The following is a 21,659-nucleotide window of genomic DNA, read 5'->3' on the forward strand; positions in this document are numbered from 1 at the left end:
TTCGGATGCACAGCCTAGTGTGGAATAACGACTCTAGTCTCTGAATTTCTTACAGGCTCATTTCTGTATTTGTATATTCCTATATTATTCATTCATTTGACAAGTATGTATTGAACCTTTACCATGCACCAGACGCTACGCTGGGGGCTGCAGATGCAGTGGTAGACAAAACGGAGTCCCACCCTCAGGAAGCTTACATTCTACAACAGGCAACATATTGTTGGTTCATAGCAGGTGCTGCAATAAGTGCTGGTGGAATCAAAAGGTAGTTGGCGATATTTGATATTGCTTTACCAACTTCCCTTCCTGGAGGACTCCGTGAAAAGCTTGAGAAAAGGATATAATATATGGGTTGCCCATGCAGGGATTTTTTGTTTGTTGATTTTTATTCTTTTTCTTTTTTTTTTTTTTAATTTTTTTTTCAACGTTTATTTATTATTGGGACAGAGAGAGACAGAGCATGAACGGGGGAGGAGCAGAGAGAGAGGGAGACACAGAATCGGAAACAGGCTCCAGGCTCTGAGCCACCAGCCCAGAGCCTGACGCGGGGCTCGAACTCACGGACCGCGAGATCGTGACCTGGCTGAAGTCGGACGCTTAACCGACTGCGCCACCCAGGCGCCCCAAGTTGATTTTTATTCTTATTATAACCAATATTTTTAAAGGGTTTGCAATGTGAGGAGGACATGGTACAAATCCTGAATTGATTCCATTTGGTTAAATTCATCTATTAGCATCTTGAGCATGTAGAGTGTGTGTGTGTGTGTGTGTGTGTGTGCGCGCGTGCGTGCTCGCGCACGCACGGGCACACAAGCTTGTGTAGATTCAGCACGCACTTCCCCTTCCTTCAGTGGACATTTTACTGTATCTCTAAACAGACTGAGGACACAATTTATGTGATGCCTTTTGTAAATTTGTGTTAGAATTTCCCAATTTAGAGGAGGAAAGAGAGATACCACTCACTATTTCAGCACAATTGGCTGGCTTTGGGAGATGTTTTCAAGTCAACAAATACACATTGAATTGTTGTGGGCTAGAAACTTTGCTGGGTTCTGGGGATTCTGCAGTAAATCTCACACCCGTAGTCCCTACCTTCATCACCTTACAGTCCATTGGAGTTTTGGTGGTGGTGGATTTAATAACCTTTCCCACTTGGGCTTACTTGAGTTGGGGTGTGCCAATTACATGATCATTTAATGACTCTCCACATATTTCCACAAGTTTTGTGTGTGTGTGTGTGTGTGTGTGTGTGTGTGTGTTGGCTAGATGCATATAATGCTGTTTCTTGGGAGAATATATAATGTACTTCTTTTCCACCTAGAATAAAGAAAGTCTACTCAGCTGTTTTTTTTCTTCAGTCAAGTATTTTCATTTGACCCTTTAAGCCAGCTAAACTTGGAAGAAAAATGCAGACATACCCTACTGTTCAAAATGGTGTACAGATTTAGGAGCGTTAATTTAAAAATTCATAAATCCTTTGCACTATGCAAATTAATGACCTGTGACCTTTTTCCAGGTGACTTATTTTGACTTAACTATGTCCAAATAAATGTGTTTATTTAGGAGAGCTCAATGCTACCAAAAACTGACATTTAGCATCTCCTATGCCTCATAATATGTATGAGAGATGTGGACCACCCTCTGTTTTCTCATTATGCCAAATAATGGAAAGTGGAAATCACTCTAATCCTTTCTTCTGTGTCTGCTGTACCTCTGCAAATATGATAAACTCAATCCAATTAAAAGTCATTACCTCTCCAGGGCTTTGCTGCAGTCTATAACCTTTATTTCACAATCCTCCTGATTATCTGTCTTCATCACAAGTCGAATTTTTAGCCATCTTCCATTTCAGTTTTCTCTTAAAGAAGAGGAACATCACTTTTAGTGTTGAATATTGTTGTCCTTGTTTTCTGTACCATTCGCTTGACTCTACTCAATGCAGCCTTATATTATACAAGTTAATTCTTCCTGAGTATTTGTCTTATCTCCCTGAATAGATGGTAAGTCCTCTGAAATCAGCAATTTTTCTTTCTTCTTCTTTGAGCTCCCCCGACCCCACCCCACCATGGTGCTTTGTATGCCGAAGCCTTATCAACTAAATGGTTATCGGTTTGTGGTATATGTTGGATCACAGTTGCTGAAAATTAATAGTTGGAGTGAGTATTAAAAAGTTAGATGAAGTAGATATATTAATACAATGACAATAGCCACAGAAGCAACAAAAGCAACAATAGTGCAAATCTTGTTAAGTTACCATGTAATTATTCTATAGACTTCAGGTATCTCTCTTGCCCCCAGTGAATATTTAAACATCGTATACTTTTGATAGAACATTTCCAGTTTTTCCTCTCAAGCAGTCATGGTTTACCTAGGTTTACGTGGATTAATCCACAATATATTTGAACCAGCAAGCATCTTAAATGTTTAAATGAGTAAACTGATACTTTTCAGCTCTTAAATTCTACAATGCCATTAAAAATAAACATTCCAGTCAGTTATCTTGAGGTTTAAACAGTATAATGCCAAAATATTTGATTGAACTCAACTCGAATAGCTATAACCTACAACCTATTAAAACAAGCAGTTTGTTAAAGAATATTGGAATAGACCCATAAGATGGTCAGCAAAAGCACAAAACAGTCACTGAGATTTTTTCTCTATTTTGGAAAATAATACCTGATCTAAGTAAGGGTTATCTTATTTATATCTTGATATAAATGGACAGCAAAATAGTTTATGCATATACTACTAAATACGAAGTTACAAATATGCAGGGTTTTGGCATTCTTTTTTGTGAAGGACCTTGATGAGCAAATAACTCTTTTTTTTTTTGAGGTTGTTTTTCACTGTATAATTACAGCTTTCAAAATTTATTTTGCTACTTTGGCTTTTGGTTACTTTGACTATCATAGGCATAGGTGGGTATTAACTGGGAAAGGACCATCATCTGTTGTATGGGGCACCAGAAATCAGTAGTACTGCCTACTAGCTTGCTTTAGAGCTCTTGCTTTAGATTGGAGGCTTAGGGTGATCTGCTCAGTCTTCTGTCTGAAGACAGCACTATTCTGAGGTGAACCAGAATGATCTATGGTTTGTTTGGTGCAACTCTTAATTCAAACTAGAAGATAAATATATGGTTTGGGCCATTCATAGGCTGCTGGGACTTTCACTGGCATCACATCAGTCCCACCTGGTTCACGGTGAACTTTTAGAACTTTTAGTCTTGTTTCAGTGAAGTAAATCAAACAGAAATACATTTTTACTAGTTCCATGCCACGGAAACCATCAACTTTTCTATGTGGTTTTCTCTTGGCTAATTTTGTGATGGAAATAATGGACCACGCTGTTTTGTAAACTGTTGGTTTCACCATTGTATGAGTTACGTAGAAGCAGTGAGAGTGAGTCATTCCTACTTTGATCCTCATGTTGCTGTGAAGAACTCAGTGATATCCAGAAGTAACTGCATCATGGGGTGCCTGGGTGGCTCAGTCGGTTAAGCGTCTGACTTCGGCTCAGGTCATGATCTCGCGGTCCGTGAGTTCGAGCCCCGGCCCGGGCTCTGTGCTGACAGCTCAGAGCCTGGAGCCTGTTTCCGATTCTGTGTCTCCCTCTCTCTCTGCCCCTCTCCCGTTCATGTTCTGTCTCTCCCTGTCTCAAAAATAAATAAACATTAAAAAAAAATTAAAAAAAAAAGAAATAACTGCATCACAACTGCATTTCCACCAAAAACATGAAGCAAGAGACTCATTCTTAAAAAAATTTAGTGCATATATGGTTTGGGTCAATCTAAGGCTAGGAGTTACTCTAAGGTTGGCATACCCAGTTGCTCTTGCTTATACTCAACTCTTAAACAGCCATCACTCTTCCTAACCTCAACTTAGACCTAATTTGACTGCATTATCATATGCCTGTTACCATTTCTGTCTTCACTACTCAACTGTAAGGGCCTTGAGGGCAGAAAATGCATCTTACACAACTCTAGATCTAGCCTTAGCCACTTGTACCATGCAAGGCACGGCAAAATCACATTTTGGAATGGGTGAGTGACCAAGTCTGGAAAGTAGCAGACAATACTGTTGGGCAAAGACATGGGCAAAGACTATTATCCCAACACTTCAGTCATCTAATTCTCCTAGAAAAGGATTGGAATCTGGGCACTCTTTATAGTCAAAACTTCAACTGGAATGTGCAACTGAAGCCCTCGCACAAAACTGGTAAAGTCTGGGGCATTTGTTTAATCCTTCACTTTTCACAGTATGGAGCCCACCAAAGATTTTGAAAGTCAAATGTATATTTATCCCACAGAGGAAACTTTATCAACCAGTGCAAAAGTTTACTGGCACTAGCTGGTGATATAATGGGTAGTTTAAATCCTGCTAACTGCAAATAATTTTTTCAACAGTGTTTATGATTGCGGTAGAGTTTAGTGAGGCAGAAGTACAGATAACATAAATATTTCGACAAAAGCCGATTGTACTGGAGCCATAAATAAATTAGACCCAGTTTGTAAATAAATTTGGTTTTTGCCAGCAAACATTTATAATCCTCTCTTGCTGCAAACGATAGTAATTTATATAGAAGAGGTCTTGAATGCCTTTGTAAAAAAGTCACTTCTCATTAGGAGGCAGTGCCTGGCGCCCGTCAAGTGTCTCAGACTGTGTGACTCGATTGGACACTGAAGGATACTGTACAGACCACCTAATGCTACTAGTTATTGTCCATGTTGATAATGACAGTTTCCAGAGACCATACATAGTTTGGGAGTCTATGAAGTTGTCATATTATATCATTCCCTTAAATACCTAGCTTGTGTTACCACTTAGCAATGTTGAAATTACCCCCTCTCAAATCATAAGTGCTATTTAGTGTATGTATACACATACGCACAGCACATCTGTTCATATTTTTCTGAAAACACGTTTTGCCAAAGTGTGTAATGTTTTCTCAAATTAAAAAGAAAAACCCTTCTTTTATGTTTTTCAACGACATTGCGTCCATCCCCATGGTTTTGAATGGTCTTACATTTAATATGATGTAGTGGTGGGAAATTCAATATGGGGGCCTTTATAGCTTAAAATGGGGTCGGAAAATTGAAATCCTTGGAACCATCTAAACTTGTTTTACACCAAAGACCTGCATTTGCAATAGGGCCAGAGTCCAAGCTGAAATTAGCCAAAATCAAGGAACTCTCCCCACAGAATCACTTTAAGGTCAGAAGTCGTTGTTGTCTTTGCTACCAAGCTCTGTGAGAACAAGGGCCATTGTTCATTTTCAAATAAAACCTAAGTTTGAGACTCTAACAAAATTTCACTCTTTGGGGCCCTCTCTGCTCCTTATCAAACCAAGACTGTGGTTAGGATAGTGTTCTATTGCTTGTTCCCATTCCTTTTTATCAGCAAGCCATTGCTACGACTCCCTCTTCTGCCAGACACGCATAATTATTTTCTTTTCTTTATGTAGAACTTCTGGCTATGAGACAGCTCTTCTGTTTTGTAGCAGTAGGGAAGAGACTGTGTCAAGTCAGTTGTGAGAATGAATTTGAACTTACATTTATACTGTTTATTCAGTTCTCTTACACACCTATCTTTATTATATGGTAGAAAATAGAGCTCAATCCCACTTATTTTTTGATCTTTATCTTTTTGGGGTCGTTTTGAATATTTTCACCCAGTTTATATTAGAATTCATTCTCCTCGCTACAAAATGACACCCCCCCCCCCCCCCGCCCCGCCTTCCTTTAACTTGTAGCTCCTGAGTTTTGGTCTCTCTTTTGGAGGCAAGAACGATGTCTGCCAAAGCCACCAAGCCACACTTAGGTAATTATAATAAACAAGTTGGGGCTCTCATTTCACATGCAGAGCTGAATGAAGGAGAGCTGTGGCCAAAGGGATCCCAGTTACTCCTCCATTAGCAATGGCACATTAATGTGCCCTCCTGCTCCCCTCCCCCCCCTTAAACACTTCTTTCTTTCTTTTTTTAAGGAAGCAAATCAGGTCACTCCTTAGCATGGGAAGGGCTGCTGCTTTCTTCTGAAACCACCATCAACAACATAAACAAATTAGAGGTAGTAAACCACACATTCTGCCCACACGTAAACCACAGTCCTCACCAGAGGGCAGTCTACTTAATGTGAGAATAACAGCCCAGTTTTATAAGCCTCGACTGGGAATAAATTCCAGTTCCACTGGTTAGAGCAGAGTTAGGCAGCCAGAGGACAGTGTCTCCTAGGTTACGTTGAGAGAGACCAAACCAATTCTCAAAGTGTCTTTTCGGGAAATATGTTTTATAAGCTTTTGGTACACCGAACCTGGTCCATCCTTTGGTTTTCATTCTGTAGAATGGGGATTGCTTGAGTGGAATGGACCTAGGGCTGAGCTTGTCCAATGTGCTTATTTACGGATAGGGAAACAGGGACCCCAAAGACCTAAGGCTCTCAAGCTCTCACTTTCAAGGTTACCCCAGGTGCTGGAGACACATTGTTGAATCCAGATCTCTATTTGTGATTTCCCCTGCTTTTCCCAAATGCAAATGGCAGGGTCTATAATCCCCCATCTTGGCCCATGTGGGAGTTGTCAAATATTCTCTATACCTTCCTGATGCTGATATGCTTCCTTTCCTGACAATGGTTAGTCCTCCACTAATGTGTCCAGCCCTAAACTAATGTGTTCCGTCATCAGTAAATTCCTGCCTGTGATAGTCTTTTCTTAAATACCTGTTTAAACAGTCATTTAGATAAGAGCGTCCCATTTGTGTGCAACAGGAAATGCCTGCCTTCTTTTAGATACTCTGGCAAATAATTACTGTAGATATGGCTTGAATACTGAAAGGCTGTACTCTGGTCATTTCAGACTGCCTGAGGAGTAACCACCCAGTCTGCTGGACCATGATTTCAGGGCATTTCTATTTTACCCTAAATGAATCTGAAGGAATATCACTTTGGGAATATAAAAAGTTTACGAGAACAGCCATCAGGTCAAAGGTTGCCAAAAGTCTCTTAAAAATTTGTATTGCTAAAAGAAAGTTGAGGCACATAGTTATAATGTAAAAAGAACCCCTATCTGATCTGTGATAAGTCTGTTCTTACCTGGGCATTCCAGTGGGTATTGGTGACCGTGGTTCCCTAACAACTGAATAAAGCCAAACATTAACCAGGCCGTGTTTTTCCTTGGAGTAGTACTCGCAGAGCTTTAATGTCTTCATTTTAGCTGTTTTCGATTCTGTAAGTAGATACCAAAGGGCTTTACTGGTACCTCAACTATGAATTTTCTGGCAATTTCTTTCCATAACCCTTTTAAAAGAGCTTAGTTCCACCTCTGAAGAGGAACTTTTGAAAGTGGCCAAACCCATTTCATTATAGTTTAGAAGCTACCAGTTTAATTCACAAACCATACTTGTTTAGTGAAATGTCTGTGAAATTCCTCGGAGAGTGGAGAAACTCTTAATCAGATTTAAAAGCCACAGGACAAGCAAGGGGTACGCCACAATCCTATGAGCAAGATAAATGTTTGCTCATTGATTTGGTCCCTTACTTCCAATTCATGTGGTATTTTCTGCCATCTCCCTTGCTGGCCTCCCAACACTCTTTCATACTTTTGGGTCTTTTTGACAGCCCATAAATGAAATATTTTTAGGAAACACTGGGGGAAAAAGTTCCATAGGAAAGAAATGGAATAGCATGGTACCAGGAAGTAGCAAATACTTGAGGAGCAAGGAAGCTTAGAAGGTCATTAAAAAAATTCCATGTGCCAAGCCATGTTGATAGATTATCTCACAAAAAATAATGGTCTCTGGAGACACGAATTCTACAAGTGCAGTTCAGTGTCAGAAGATTCCATGGAGGTCTATTTTCTTCTCAGCCCTCTCTGGAGGCAGCACTTTCTGAAGACCGTGTCCGTCAGCAGCTTCCATTCTAGGAGATGCCTCTCTTTTCTCAACCTACACCTCTGGACCCTTACTACAGTCCTTCAAAGCTAGTTTAAGTCAGTTTTCTGGAAAATCATTTTCCTTACTTTTACTAGTTCCCTTTCTTCCTTTCATTGGGATCTTAAATTTCATTATCTTGGGGCCATTCTCACTGAATATTCTCCTGGCCAGTTCCTAGCCCTTCTTTGTTCTGTTTGTGCATCTGGCATTACTTGGGCTCCACCCTCTTCCCCAAGCCCAGCACGCGTTTATTGGTTGTGTTGCTGGTGCAGAAGAGCTGGCTCCAGAGGTCCTCTGCTTTCTCACAAACATGCTGCCGTAACCGTTCTGGAATTGTCCTAACAAGGGAAGAAGAGCACGTCCGATCTGAATTTTGGAAGGAAATCGATGTCTCCCCCCGCCCTTCCCTGCCCTACCATTAGCAGGCACCGACTCATGGACCCGTGTTCATGTGCTCACGTCCTACCAGGAGGTCCCTGGTGGGCCTTTGGGGTTTGGCCGTGCCTCCTCTCTTCCTAGAGCTGGGCACGCATCCTCAGCTCTCAGCCACGTGTAATCCTTCCTGTCTGCTTGCGAGTTGGGCACAAAGTACTGGCGCTCGGGCCCACCCTCTTCTTTAGTAGCAATTAACCTTTACTACGGAGCTTCCTTTGAAGTTTGCTCATGTTTTTTATTACAAAACTGCAATGAGGAACATAATGGGGGGAAATGTCTAAATTTCTGAGTTACCTAATCTGTTCAATTCCCTAGCTGGTCTCCTCCTGGCAGTTGTTTCATGTAGTTATGATCTCAACCAGTCTGCCTGAGATCTCAAACCATGTTTCTGTCTCAGCCTATTTGAAAGATTAGTGAGCTATTACACACATGCACATACACTGCAAATGCACGTGGATGTGTGTATTATATGTGTGTACAGCTGAGTATAAAGAACTGATTTCTTGTTTAATGCCTACAGAAATCAGGCTTACTTTATAGTCAAACTATGTATATATATGCTTTTAATATTACAATGAAACTCTACTTGGTTGCTAAATGTTTTCTGTCAAGGAACGAAAATGAAGAGTAGACAGGAAATTATTTATGTTAGTATCACTAATGATAATGCTGAGTGATAAGTATTATGACGGGTAGTGAATGCTATTAATGGTGAAACTCAGGATTTTGAATGGCATCTGCCCAGAAGATTTGTAGTTAAACGAGGCAGAGAGGCCAAGTGAAACAAATGGTGAGTTATATAAAACCCACAAAAAGAAAAGGCATTTTAGGCCAGCCTTGCAAATAAGAACCAAAGAATTACGAGTGAAATGGCATTTTTTTTTTCTAGCCTGCTGTTCACAGGAGCTCAAATAAATGAAATCATTTTTCTCTGCTTTTCACTCAGCAGTAAATCATTGGTAATCCAAGGTTAGTAGAAAAGCAACTATGGAACTCAAAGAAAATAAAAGAGAATCTCTTTTTCTTCCTTAGGATGGGTAAGGACTTTCTAAGAAAAATGTAAAAATCACAAAGCAAACATAGACTTCGTTCCATAAAAGTTAAAATTTTTATACAACATAAACCCATGAGAAAAAACAAATGATAAATGATTTACTAGGGAAAGTAGCACAAACTGTATCAAGGGATAATTTTTTTATTATTATTAATAAGGCAGGCCAATAAATGCTCAATTAAAAATGGACAAAAACAATGAACAATTTGCAAAAGGACAACTATGAATGACAAAAAATTTTAGTCTCCGTGGTCAACTGAGATGTGAATTAAAAGAGCAATACATATATAATTTTTTCCACTGTATTAATAAAATTTAAAAGCAAGACATAATAATAAGTGCTAATGTAGCTTACAGGAGTATAAATTGGTATATACTTCCGAAAAGCCTGTTAATATTCACTATTTTCTTTCAATAATCTACTCTACGGGAATTAAAATGGATGAATATGCATATTTATATGAAACTATGTTTATCTTAGTGGTACTGATGCAACAGAAAGTTAGAAACAACTTAAGTAATTCCCATGGAAATAGTTCACTTTTTGTAGATCCATGTAATGGAATATTATGCAACAATTAAATGTATCTTTAGGAAATAGTTTTAAAAACATAAGTGTTCATAATAAAGTGTCAAGTGAAAACCAGAAACTATTCACACAGTATGGCCACAATGTTGAAATAATCGAACTTTAAAACATATCCTTAGAGAAGAAAAAGAAAAAAAAAAAAGAGATTGCCTGAGAGTTACAGACACGGTTGGCTTTAGACACCTAGGTTCCAGTCTCAGGGGATTTTGGATACATGGTTTTGCATCCTTGAGTATCAGTTCCAGATCTGGAAAATAGAAGACTATTTATCACCGTGGCTTTCTTACAGGATTGCGAGTGTTCAAGTGAGAAGGTATAGATACATCTATGGAAGTTACTATTATTGTCGGTATTACTTCTGCAATTTCCCTTTAGCCGATTCTGAATGCTTGCTGAATGGGACTCTCTTCGAGTGGAAACCTGTGTTAGTTATTCAAAGAGTCATAGAAATAAATATACTCCAGTCCAAGAGTGTGCTTTTGTTTGGTCTCCAGGGATATTAGAACACTTAAAACTTGAATCGAAAAGGCTGATTTCCAGAAGCATTTCCCAAGTCATTTTTCTCAAGTCCAACAATAAGCTTGTCTTTCTGTCCTCACTCAGTTAATGATACATCTAAAGGATGCATGAAGCAAATTCTGGTAGCAGGCAACTCAGCTCCAAGAAGTTACAAGGGTTATTCATCTTTATGGGACCACTGATGTATATAGATAGCAGTTCTTACCTGATACTTACCTATTGTAAATGTGCCCAATTCCACACCCCCCCCCCATAGCAAAGATTTAATGGAGATAGGATAATTGAGGTAGTTTGTCATTTAGATGAAATGTTTTAGCAGCTTTTTGGATAGTTCTTGAGTAATGTACATGGAGGCATTACTTTACTTCGGTTTATGCAAATATTCAATGCAGTGTGATAAACTGCATTTGCTGTTGAAAATTTTGTAATGCGAGATTACATTGAAATACTGTTGCACGTTTCAATTTGTAAAACTCAGCAGTTTTCTATTTCTCTTTATTGGTCACCACAACCCTTTGTATATTTAATTCGGATGATACTAGATTTACAGAGGCTTGAAAACAAATTGCCTGGGTTTGCGTATACATTTAGTGCCTGCCTGTGGATAAATAGGACCATGAGTCTTTTTCCAGAATTTGCGTGACCTATATCAGTTGTTCTTTGGGTTTAATTGGAATTTTTTGCCATTGTAAGCAGAATTGCATTCAGGCTTTAAATTCAAACTCTTCTGTGCAGCAGCCGGGCACACATGTGTACTTTGTCTCCACAAGAATTGAAATCCAAACGCTCTCGTTCAGATTATGCACTGGAAGAGTTTGTGGGTAACTCAAAGGTCATGAGGTCAGCTATGCCAGTGGGGGGGCCCAGATGGGTTTGTCTCTATCCTTTTTTAAGATTTGAGATCACTTTGATGGAACTGACAGTATGAGTGATTTAACCCTTTGAGGAAATGGGAGAAATGTTACTGACTTTTAATGGATAATTACTGGAGGAAATAGTTCTATTCATTTGGATGTCTTTTTGTTTCCTGCTGCCTAAATGGACAAGTCTATAGATTATACAATACTTGCAATTTATAGCACTTAGTTCTTGAGAAAAACAAAGTCTTCACAATGTGTGAGAAATCCCCTTAAGAATCTGTAAAGTAACTCTGCATTTGCAGTAGTTAAATGTTACAACTCTACAGAGATTTTTAAAATACATTTTTAGCTGTGTCAAGAGTGCTAGTGAACTTTTGGCTCTTAGGTTGAAGTGCAAAATCTCCCTGAAGGATAAATTTAGATAGACTTTATCAAGGGTGTTTGGACCCTGAAGTATATTTCTCTGATGATATTTCTTTGGGGGCATTACTAAAATTGTTTCTTTTGATGTTGGATTTGGAGAAAAGTTTATAATCTGTTGTGTTCCATTTCTATGGCTTTAAAGGTGGTTTTTAGAATCAAAATAGTTTCCTACATTTGGTAGAAAATATAGATTTGGTGTAATATTTTAATAAAATTATACGGTAGGTTGGTTATCTCTTTAGTAAGTATTTATTAAGCACCTTTATGTAGGTGCTTTCTAAGAACAATGAGCTCTGAGTCTTTCCTTTAAAGACCAGTTTCCTAGTTGGCATAACAGATTCATTCATATTAAATTAAGTAGCAGTGCATGGCCTTATTTGATCATCATATTTGGGGGTGGATTTTATAAGAACTCAGAGAAAGGGGGTACTTGTGTTAAATGGGATGGTAAGGGGACAAGCTGAAATGTGACCTGACAGGATGACTAAAAAGCAGACGGGCAGAGGAGTGCAGATAGGGTGACCCAGCAGGAAGAACTGCAGGGAAAATTTCTTTGAGTTCAAAAGACAAGGATAAGCCTATTCTGGCCTGGGTCCTCCTACTGAGAAGTGTTGAGAATCAGAGAGGAAAGGAGAATGGTTTTAAAATAAAAGGGATTTTATTCCAAGCCTACGAACTTTTATTTTATTTTATTTTATTTTATTTTATTTTATTTTATTTTATTTTTAAATGTTTTTTTAAATTTATTTTTGAGAGAGAGAGAGAAAAAAAACAGTGGAGGGGCAGAGAGAGACCAAAACACAGTATCCAAAGCAGGCTCCAGGCTCTGAGCTGTCAGCACAGAGCCCAACGTGGGCCTAGAACTCGTGAATCACAAGATCATGACCCGAGCCAAAACTGGCCACCCAACTGACTGAGCCACCCAGGTGCCCCAGCAAGCCTAAGAACTTTAGACTTTACCTGTGGATACTGGGAATTATTGGAGGCTATTACAGAGGAAGATGGATGTGCCGGGAAGATAAATTGAACAGCATTGTACAGACTTAGTATTGAGGGATACTGGCTGAAAAGAGGCTAGATGTCTGGAGACATTATAGAGGACTATTAGAAAATTCAGGAAGGAAAACGTGGATTGAATGAATGAGGTGAGGGCAAAAATCTTGCAAGAAGAATGGACAGCATTAATGACTGAATAAATTGGAGGATGAAGGAGAGAAAATGTCCATGTTATTTTAGAACCTTGAACGTGGATAATTAGGGGGAAAATTGTATTCTTAATAGACATTGTGAAGGAGGCAGGAGACTCCGTGTGAGGGCAGACAATAATGTGCAAGATTTTGGATACAATGAACTTGAATGATGGTAAGCTTGTGCGCTGTGGTCAATGTCTCAAGGAATGAGGTTGGGTCCTAGAGTTTGGTTCTATGCTTGGTTTAAATGGCGTGTTCTCATTATTTGACTCAGGAACCAAGCACTTCATTAGAAAGGTACTTTGGCATGTGCTAAAACTTTAAGAGGAATCAGTACTTCATAAATCTTTAAGAGAAGTCAGTACTTGATCAACAATTGTTAATGAGTGTCATAGTTAATAAACTTCCACATTGAATCAGAGAGGGAATTGGGGCTAGAACTCAAGTGTTCTACCTTCTAGCCCAATAAAATATCTTGGAAGATTTTAATAATTTATAGAACTGCAGGGTTGGTAACATCTTAAAGGTCATCTAGTCTAGTCATCAACCTGAAGCTGAAATTCCTCCAAATTATCCCTAATTTATGATTATCTAGGTTATGTTAGAAGCCTTGTGATATGGGAACTTAAGGCAACTCATTTTACCTTTGGATGGCTCTGGTCGACATTTGTCTCCATATCATTTTAACTCTTTTCTCCTTGAAGGTTTACAAATCAAACAAATCAGGTATGACTTTCAGTCCGTAATCCTTGTGAGCAAGAAATGTGTGCTTTTTTTCCCCCCTTAATATAACTGAAATTCCCTTCAACTGGTGAACTGATGGGAAATTCAAGCTCAGTCACTACTTTTTAACCCTCCAGCAAGTTGCATAAAGATCTTAAAGTCTGAAATGGTGCATTCATTTACTTCAGGTGTGGGGGCTGTGTTGCCTTGTGGAGTCCTGAGAGCCCCAGTGCAGAGTGTCCAGACTCCCCTTTACTCTACCCTGCTTTCTCCTCTGGAAAACTTGCTGAATTTCTTTAAGGATTTTTGTTTTTACAAATGTCCAGAGGGATCACTAGCTTCAAGTAGCTTTATTTACTTATTTATTTTATTTTAAATGTATTTGTTTAAATTCTAGTTAACATACAGTGTAGTATTGGTTTCAGGAGTAGAATCCAGTGATTCATCATTTCCATATAACACCCAGTGCTTCTGCCAACAAATGCCCTCCTTAATGCCCATCACCCATTTAGCCCATCCCCCTACACCCCCCCCCCCCACGCCAGCAACTCTCAGTTTGTTCTCTGTATTTAAGAGTCTCTCATGGTTTGCCTCCCTCTCTGTTTGTATCTTATTTTTCCTTCCCTTCCCTATGTTCATCTGTTGTGTTTCTTAAATTCCACATATGAGTGAAATCATATGGTATTTGTCTTTCTCTGCCTGACTTATTTTGCTTTGCATAATACAGTCTAGTTCAAGTAACTTTAATTCTCTGCTCTGTGTAAGTTTCTGAGGCAAAGAATACCAATGGCTTGGTGACGTGTTTGAAATGGGAAAGGAAAGATTGAGAAAGAACAAACATAAAATAATGTTTCAGTAAATAGTCCTGCCACACAAATTTAAGCCTTGTTGCCCATCGTAGCCCTTGGAGTCTTTGATGATTCTCCTACAATTTATCTGAGATACATTGCATGATACAACTTTCCAATACATTCCATAGTAAAGCTATCACCTCCTGATTTAGGATGGTTTGTGGGGTTGTAGGTACACATATGTTTACTACTTATCTCTTTTACTCAGACCAATAATTAAATTGCTGATTGTTTCCCAGCTAAATAATGGTTAGAGCTGGCCGATGAGAGTATTGACAGTTGAAGATTAGCTCATTCGATTTATGGATTCACCACAGATAAACCAAATCCCCCATCTGTGAATAACAGAGATTTTAATGAAGGTGTATTTTAACAATGGCCTTCCTTATTTTGTCTTCAAAGAACAATGGAATTACAAAGTGGCTACTGAATTGTGGGATTTTAACTCTTCTACATGAATATGAATTTACAAAGGTATCATTTTTTCACAGATAATGAGTGTGTATATGGCAGCTACCCTGAAATTCCTTTGGAAGAAATGCCAGATGCAGATGGAGTAGCCAGCACTCCCTCCCTCAATATTCAAGAGCCATGCTCTCCAGCCACATCCAGCGAAGCATTCACTCCAAAGGAGGGCTCTCCGTACAAAGCCCCCATCTACATCCCTGATGATATCCCCATTCCTGCTGAATTTGAACTTCGAGAGTCAAATATGCCTGGAGCTGGACTAGGAATATGGACCAAAAGGAAGATTGAAGCAGGTGAAAAGTTTGGGCCTTATGTGGGAGAGCAGCGGTCAAATCTGAAAGACCCCAGCTACGGATGGGAGGTAAGAATATATTTTGAGTTTACACATTTAAGTATATTCAGATATGTGAAGAAAAGATTAATTTTTAAAGTGACCATAAAGTAAGCAAATTCCAATTGTTGTACAATGTCTTCAAATAGATATTTAAGAATGAACCTCCCTCATAAGCTCACTTCTTGATAGAAACAAACTGTTGGACTAAGGTATAGCATGATGGAAAGGAACTCAACTAATGAATGGTAAAGAATAGTATCAACTTAAAAACATACCAAAGGGAACAAATACAGTTTTTATAGTTAACATTTAGAAGCATTGTGTGTGGCCATTCATATAGTATGTGGCATAAGCAAATAACTGTCATCATATGACAAATTTATTGTATTTTATCTTTCCTTTGAGGGCGAGGCTTGGAAGATTGGAGGAAACATTTGTTTTCTCCATTTTGTGGCTGAGTTAATTTGGTTTTACTTTGATTCTACATGGTCATTTTGCTTTGTGTTCTAATATATTTTGTCACTCTTGTGACAACCCTCCTTTTTCTACCTGCTTCCAGAATGTGAGCACTGTGCTGAATTCTGTGATGGTTTTTTATATTCAAATTTACCTAATGAATACTTCATGCATAATAATGACAGCAAAAATCAATATGGAAATCGGTTGCCAGTCTTAGCCATGATTTTTACAAAACCATCTTGGTAATATCTAGGAATGAGAAGTTACAGTCTGATTACTAAATAAATTTTATTTCAATAAGAACAGGTAACTATGTTACTCTGAGCTTATAATTTTTATATAGATTCTGGGGCTATATATACTTCCTATTTATTTTTATAACTTGAAAACTTTTGTGGTTAAATAACATCATAATTTCTGGAAAAACTGGTCTATATTTGCAATATGTGTAGGAAATTTCTATATTAGTAAGAAAGTGGGTTTTTTTTGGAGATGTAATTGACCTTTAGTTTCATAGTATTTCAGGTAGACAGAAATCAGATAAGCTAGATTTATTTTGTATTTTCTCTTAATATTTATGATCATTAATAGAATATATGGTCAACATTTTAAATAGAAATAAATATGTAGTGCCTTCAGGACTTAATTTCAAATTTTTGTTCCTTTGGTTTATATGTATCCTCTTATGAAATCTGCTCAAAATGCCTTAATCAAAACAATTCTTGTCCAAATTCTAAAATCCCAAAAGTTAAGATCTGGATTTGACATGATTGCAAGTGAGAAATCCTTCCTTAGTTTTGTTCTTAGCCACAGCTCGGGGAAAGTTGTGGTTTGGCTACATTGCTTTTAGACACATATATTGATAAGAGGTTTTTAAAAAATCACTGTAGCATTAACTGATATGTGAGTTGAATTCGTTTTAAACTAAATGCGTAGAACTTTACGTCATTTTTGTTCTCCTTAAAATAAAGGCTATAAACATTCTAATAATAAGTAACTCATTAAACTTTTATTACAAAATCTCCAGAGCTAAACAACAAGTTCTGCACTGCTCGAGATTATCCAGAAGGCTTGGAATAAACCAAGGCTTAATAACAAAATAATTTGGCAGTTACAGGGTTGATAAATGTAGGACTGTGTCTCTTTAAACAGGGTATCTATGTATTGGGGGATGAGTCTGGGGAAAATTCTTCATTTAGAGGAAATTTAAAAATAATTATTTTTCTCCTTGGAGTAGAATGTCTTCAGTATATACACAGGAAAATACTTTGAGAAATGTAAAATGATTCTTTTCATTATGTCAAAACTGAGTTGTTTCATTGCTTGGAAGTCAAGTTAACCTCTATAAATAGTTCATGACTCTTTGGCTAAAGATCGCCCATTCCCTCTCTCTCATTCGAGAATTCAACTGATGGTCAATTCGGTAGTTTTCTTCACCATTTTAATGGTTGCTCTCACTTTGGAGAGTGTGGATTACCTGCTCTAGATGTATTGTGAACAAAACCAGAGAAAGGGTTTTTTTGGTGATTTTGGCAATCTTGTTATCCATGGAGGAGCACTTGAGCTCTTGACTCCAGGTTGTTTTTTTTTTTTTTTTCCTCCTTCTAATCTTACCCTAGTTAATACAAAACCCAGTCATGATCAACAAAGGCACTTTCACAAAGGCATCTTGCCCTACTCCTGCGTGCTTATTTTTAATCATTCTCCTGTCATATTTGTCCTGAACTGTAGCTGATTTCTGTACTGTTTGGTTAGAGAGATAGTTGTGATCAACTAGTGTGACCTCGTGTTTTGATACTCCTTCATTTTTAAAAATGATCAATTTAAGGACAAAAAAAACCTCTTAGGGCAAGGAAAATGCACACGAACAGAGGAAATCCATATTCAGGAAAACAATTATTGAGTGCAAAGCATTCATCAGATTCTGTACTGTTTCCCCTACAGAAACTCAGCCTATCGTAACTGAACAAATCATCGTTATCTCCAGTACTATCCTTGCTCTTTGCTACTTACAAACCTCCCCTCCTTGTGCATTTCCTGTATAATAAATTGTATTACTGTCTGTCCAGTTGCTGAAGCCAAAAAATGGGTTATCTTTGACTCTACTGCCTTCCATACCAACCCTGTATGATTTGTAGTTCCCATGTTCTATCAGGCCTCCATTCTTTGCTCACACTGGTCTTCCCACATGAGAACTATATTTTCCTTCCCATCCTTATCAGGTATCTATTCATTCTTCAAGTCCATTTCTTCCATGATATTATCCTTGACCTTTCTAGTCACAATTTAGTACTGCTTGAATTTTGCCTCACCATAGCACCAGGTAAATTCATGAACTAAAGAACTTAAAGCATTGTACAACATCCAAATTATTTGCCTAATTTCCCTAATAGAGCAAAGTATCCATAGCTGTATCCTCTAAGTATAATGTCTTGATTGTGTTTTATCTGTGGTGTCTGTGGTGCTATCTAATGCCAAGTACCTTACCTGAAATAACCAGATTGGATTAGTTCCTTCAGGCTGCTATAACAAAATACTACTGACTGGGTGGCTTAAATAACAGAAATTTATTTCCTCATAATTCTGGAGGCTAGAAGTCCAAGATCAAGGTTCCAGATGATTTGGCTTCTGATGGGGACTCTCTTGCTGGCTTGCAGTTGGCCACCTTCTTGCTATGTCTTCACATGGCCACTTCTAGGTGCATGTGTGTGCTTATGCTCACACACACACACCCACACACCCACAAACACACACACACACACACACACACACACACACATACACACAGCTTTAGGGGAGGAGAAAAGTGCCCTGGTGTTTCTTCTTATAAGGACACTGATCCTACTGGATCAGGCCCCACCCTTATGACCTCATTTAACCTTAATTACCACCTAAAGTCCTTAGATGTCTCCAAATATAATCACATTGGGAGTTAGGGCTTCAACATATGGATTTGGGGAGGATGCAAACATTCAGTCCATAACACAGACATTTAATAATTGGCAAAATAATGAGTGCAAGAATGAAAGAACAAATGAAAGAATGATGAAGGGATATAGGATTATGTGACTCATAAGAAGAGATAAGGAGTGGGGGGGTGAGGTAGGTCCATGGAAACAGCTAGAATCTGGATTTTAGACATGAAGAATCAAGTCTTAACTCTGCCACTATTGTGCAGTTCTAGGGAAACTACTTAAATTAATTGGTTCTTGTATTTTTATTTGAGCAATGAGCCAATAATAACTGCCTCACACCATTACTTGTTATATAATTAAAATTAAATGAAGAAATATGGTAGTCTTCACAAAGAAAGTTTTTATAAGAGAAAGCTCAAGGATAATATTGCAAGTAGTGACCACCTTTCTGAACTCTATTTAAATAGTTTTTAAAAAGTTAAATACATTTCCCAAAAAAAGGCACTTTTGGAAAATCATTTGAATTTGTATTTTAGAGAAATAGGGCATTTTTGAAAGTGTGGCTTATAGACCAAAATACATAGGTAAAATAAGCCATAGACATCAAAAACATTATTTGTATGATTTCTCTCAAACCAGTGCTTATTTAATAAAGGAAGCTCTAAATTAAAAAAAATTTAATGTTTATTTATTTTTGAGAGAGTGAGAGAGTGTGAGTGGGGAAAGGACAGAGAGAGAGAGAGGGGGACACAGAATCCGAAGCAGGTTCCAGTCTCCAAGCTGTCAGCACAGAGCCTGACACGGGGCTCGAAATCACCAACCATGAGATCATGACCTGACAGAGTCTGACATGGGGCTCGAACTCATGAACCATGAGATCATGACCTGAGCTGAAGTCAGATGCTCAACCAACTGAGCCACTCAGGCACCCCAATAAAGAGAAACTTTAAAAATAATGTTAGAGTCTGACAGTGATTGCCATCTTGCAATGCATAGGACTCGTCTCTAACAAAAAAATTTTGAAGACTGGGAGCAGTCGATTATATCTAGGACCTAAAAGTAATTAGTGATAGGACACTTTCTCTTAGGTTAAGAACTTTAGAGTTGCTGACTGAGTGAATACTAATAAAAACATTCTATTGGTTCAAGATGAGTGTTTTACGTTTTCTTCTAAAGATGATCATTATGTGATAACATGGAAGTTGCATGGCAGAGGGGAGGGCAACACGATTTTGGATTGAGACTTTCCAGACTTACGTCCTCTTTGAGGCTCTGTGTGCTAGCTGCGTGATTTGGGAAAAGTGACTTAATTTGGTGCCCCTCAATTTACATATATGTGACATGGTGATAATAATTGTACCTATCCAATCAGGGTTGCCGTGAGAATAAAATGTGACATTGGATGTTAAAAGCCTATCAAAGAGCCTCTCACCTGGTAGAAGAGAGGTAAACAGCAACAGCAAAAGCTTGGCTAAAATACAGATCTGGCACAGGGTCATTAGATAGGGCAAAGGCCAACTATATTTCATTTATTAAGATTTCTAAATTTTCGCTCTGACTCTAACTTTTTGTTTCCTTGAAGTTCAGTTATCTCTGGGAGGGCCTGATTACGTGACCCTGGGTTTATTTAAAAAAGGATGCCCTGGTTGTTTTCTATTTAACAACTAAAACAAGGATTTGGGAGAGATTCATAACTTTCTTTTTAAAACAAAGAGTAATTTGGGTGGCAAATTTTTTAATAGTCTGAGATAGGTCATTGGAAAAACAGTGTGAAATGTTGTTTCCTTGTAATACTGTCATTTAGCACATTTTCTGTTTATCTTTGTTATCATTGGCCATCAGAAAATTCTGCACGTAGATGTAAGTCAGCTAATGATGCGTCTATTAGGTGCAAAACCCTCTACTGTATCCCTCTCACCTGTAATTGACCCAGATTACTTTGATCAGTTAAAATAGCGGTATGAGTTCAACTTTGGTTTTTCTCCTTTCAAGCATACACATATTCAGACAGAGAAAAATGGTGCCATGAGTGGTCAGTAAATTTCTCCTATGTTTTGTTAAATAGATGGGAAGGAATAGTGGAAAGAGATTTTACTGGCGTCAGAAACTCATTAAATAATTTTGATGCAGTGCTTTGACAATACATTATGTTCCAGTAATGTAATCCTGAAATGCGATATTACAATGAATGTGTGCCTCCCTATATCATTTAAGAAGGAATTGTTCTCACATTTGTAAGTTTGTTTTTGAGTTCTGCAGTGATGCCTTATGTATTGGAACAAGCAATCTATATGTTAACTGAAATATGAGTGTCCATTAAAACAACAACATCAGACTTTCAAGATATCTAACAACAGAGTTCAGAGTCAGGAGGGTGACATTCAAATAATGTATGTTTGGCAATAAAGAAAAATGGGGTAGTTTGAGATTTTAGGGATAGGCACCAAATATCTTTGAATGGCAATATTTCTCCCTTATTTCCCTCTAGGTTTGCTTGGGCCAAAAATGAATTTTACAGTGATTTGTAAAATGGAATCAATGATTTGGCATTGATTTCAGAGAACATGTTTATTCATTAATGGAAAAGCAAGTACACTTGACAAGTTGCATATTCTTAAAGCCAGATAACTAAAAGTAAAGAACTTTGTCTTAATAATTTTGAAATAAATTGATTCCAGTAGAGGGGAGGAAAGACTATCAATTATCCAAAAGGGTATCTTTCATGGGTAGTTAAGAAAGAAAAATGTAATCTAATAATAAATGTATATTACCATAAAACCTACATTACAAAGTATTAATCGAGTTTTTGCAATGTTGTTTAAAGGATAGCAAACATTCAATTTTACTTCGTGAAAAATTAATAAAAAGTAAGGTTTAGCTAACAGAATCCTGAACGTGATTGTCACGGGAGCCCAA

The 21,659-nt window shown here is 37.9% G+C and overlaps 1 protein-coding gene across 5 annotated transcripts in view; it reads left to right on the forward strand.

The window, feature by feature from the left end:
• Positions 1-21,659, forward strand: part of MECOM (MDS1 and EVI1 complex locus) — a 564,248-nt gene that overhangs the window by 262,218 nt on the left and 280,371 nt on the right. For all 5 annotated transcript variants that reach the window (XM_043594949.1, XM_043594951.1, XM_043594950.1 and 2 more), the window contains exon 2: positions 15,059-15,396. In XM_043594949.1, coding sequence (XP_043450884.1) covers positions 15,059-15,396 — 338 coding nt within the window. The remainder of the gene's footprint in view (positions 1-15,058; positions 15,397-21,659) is intronic.

Source organism: Prionailurus bengalensis, chromosome C2 (assembly GCF_016509475.1).
Source record: "Prionailurus bengalensis isolate Pbe53 chromosome C2, Fcat_Pben_1.1_paternal_pri, whole genome shotgun sequence".
NCBI classification, from domain to species: domain Eukaryota; kingdom Metazoa; phylum Chordata; class Mammalia; order Carnivora; family Felidae; genus Prionailurus; species Prionailurus bengalensis.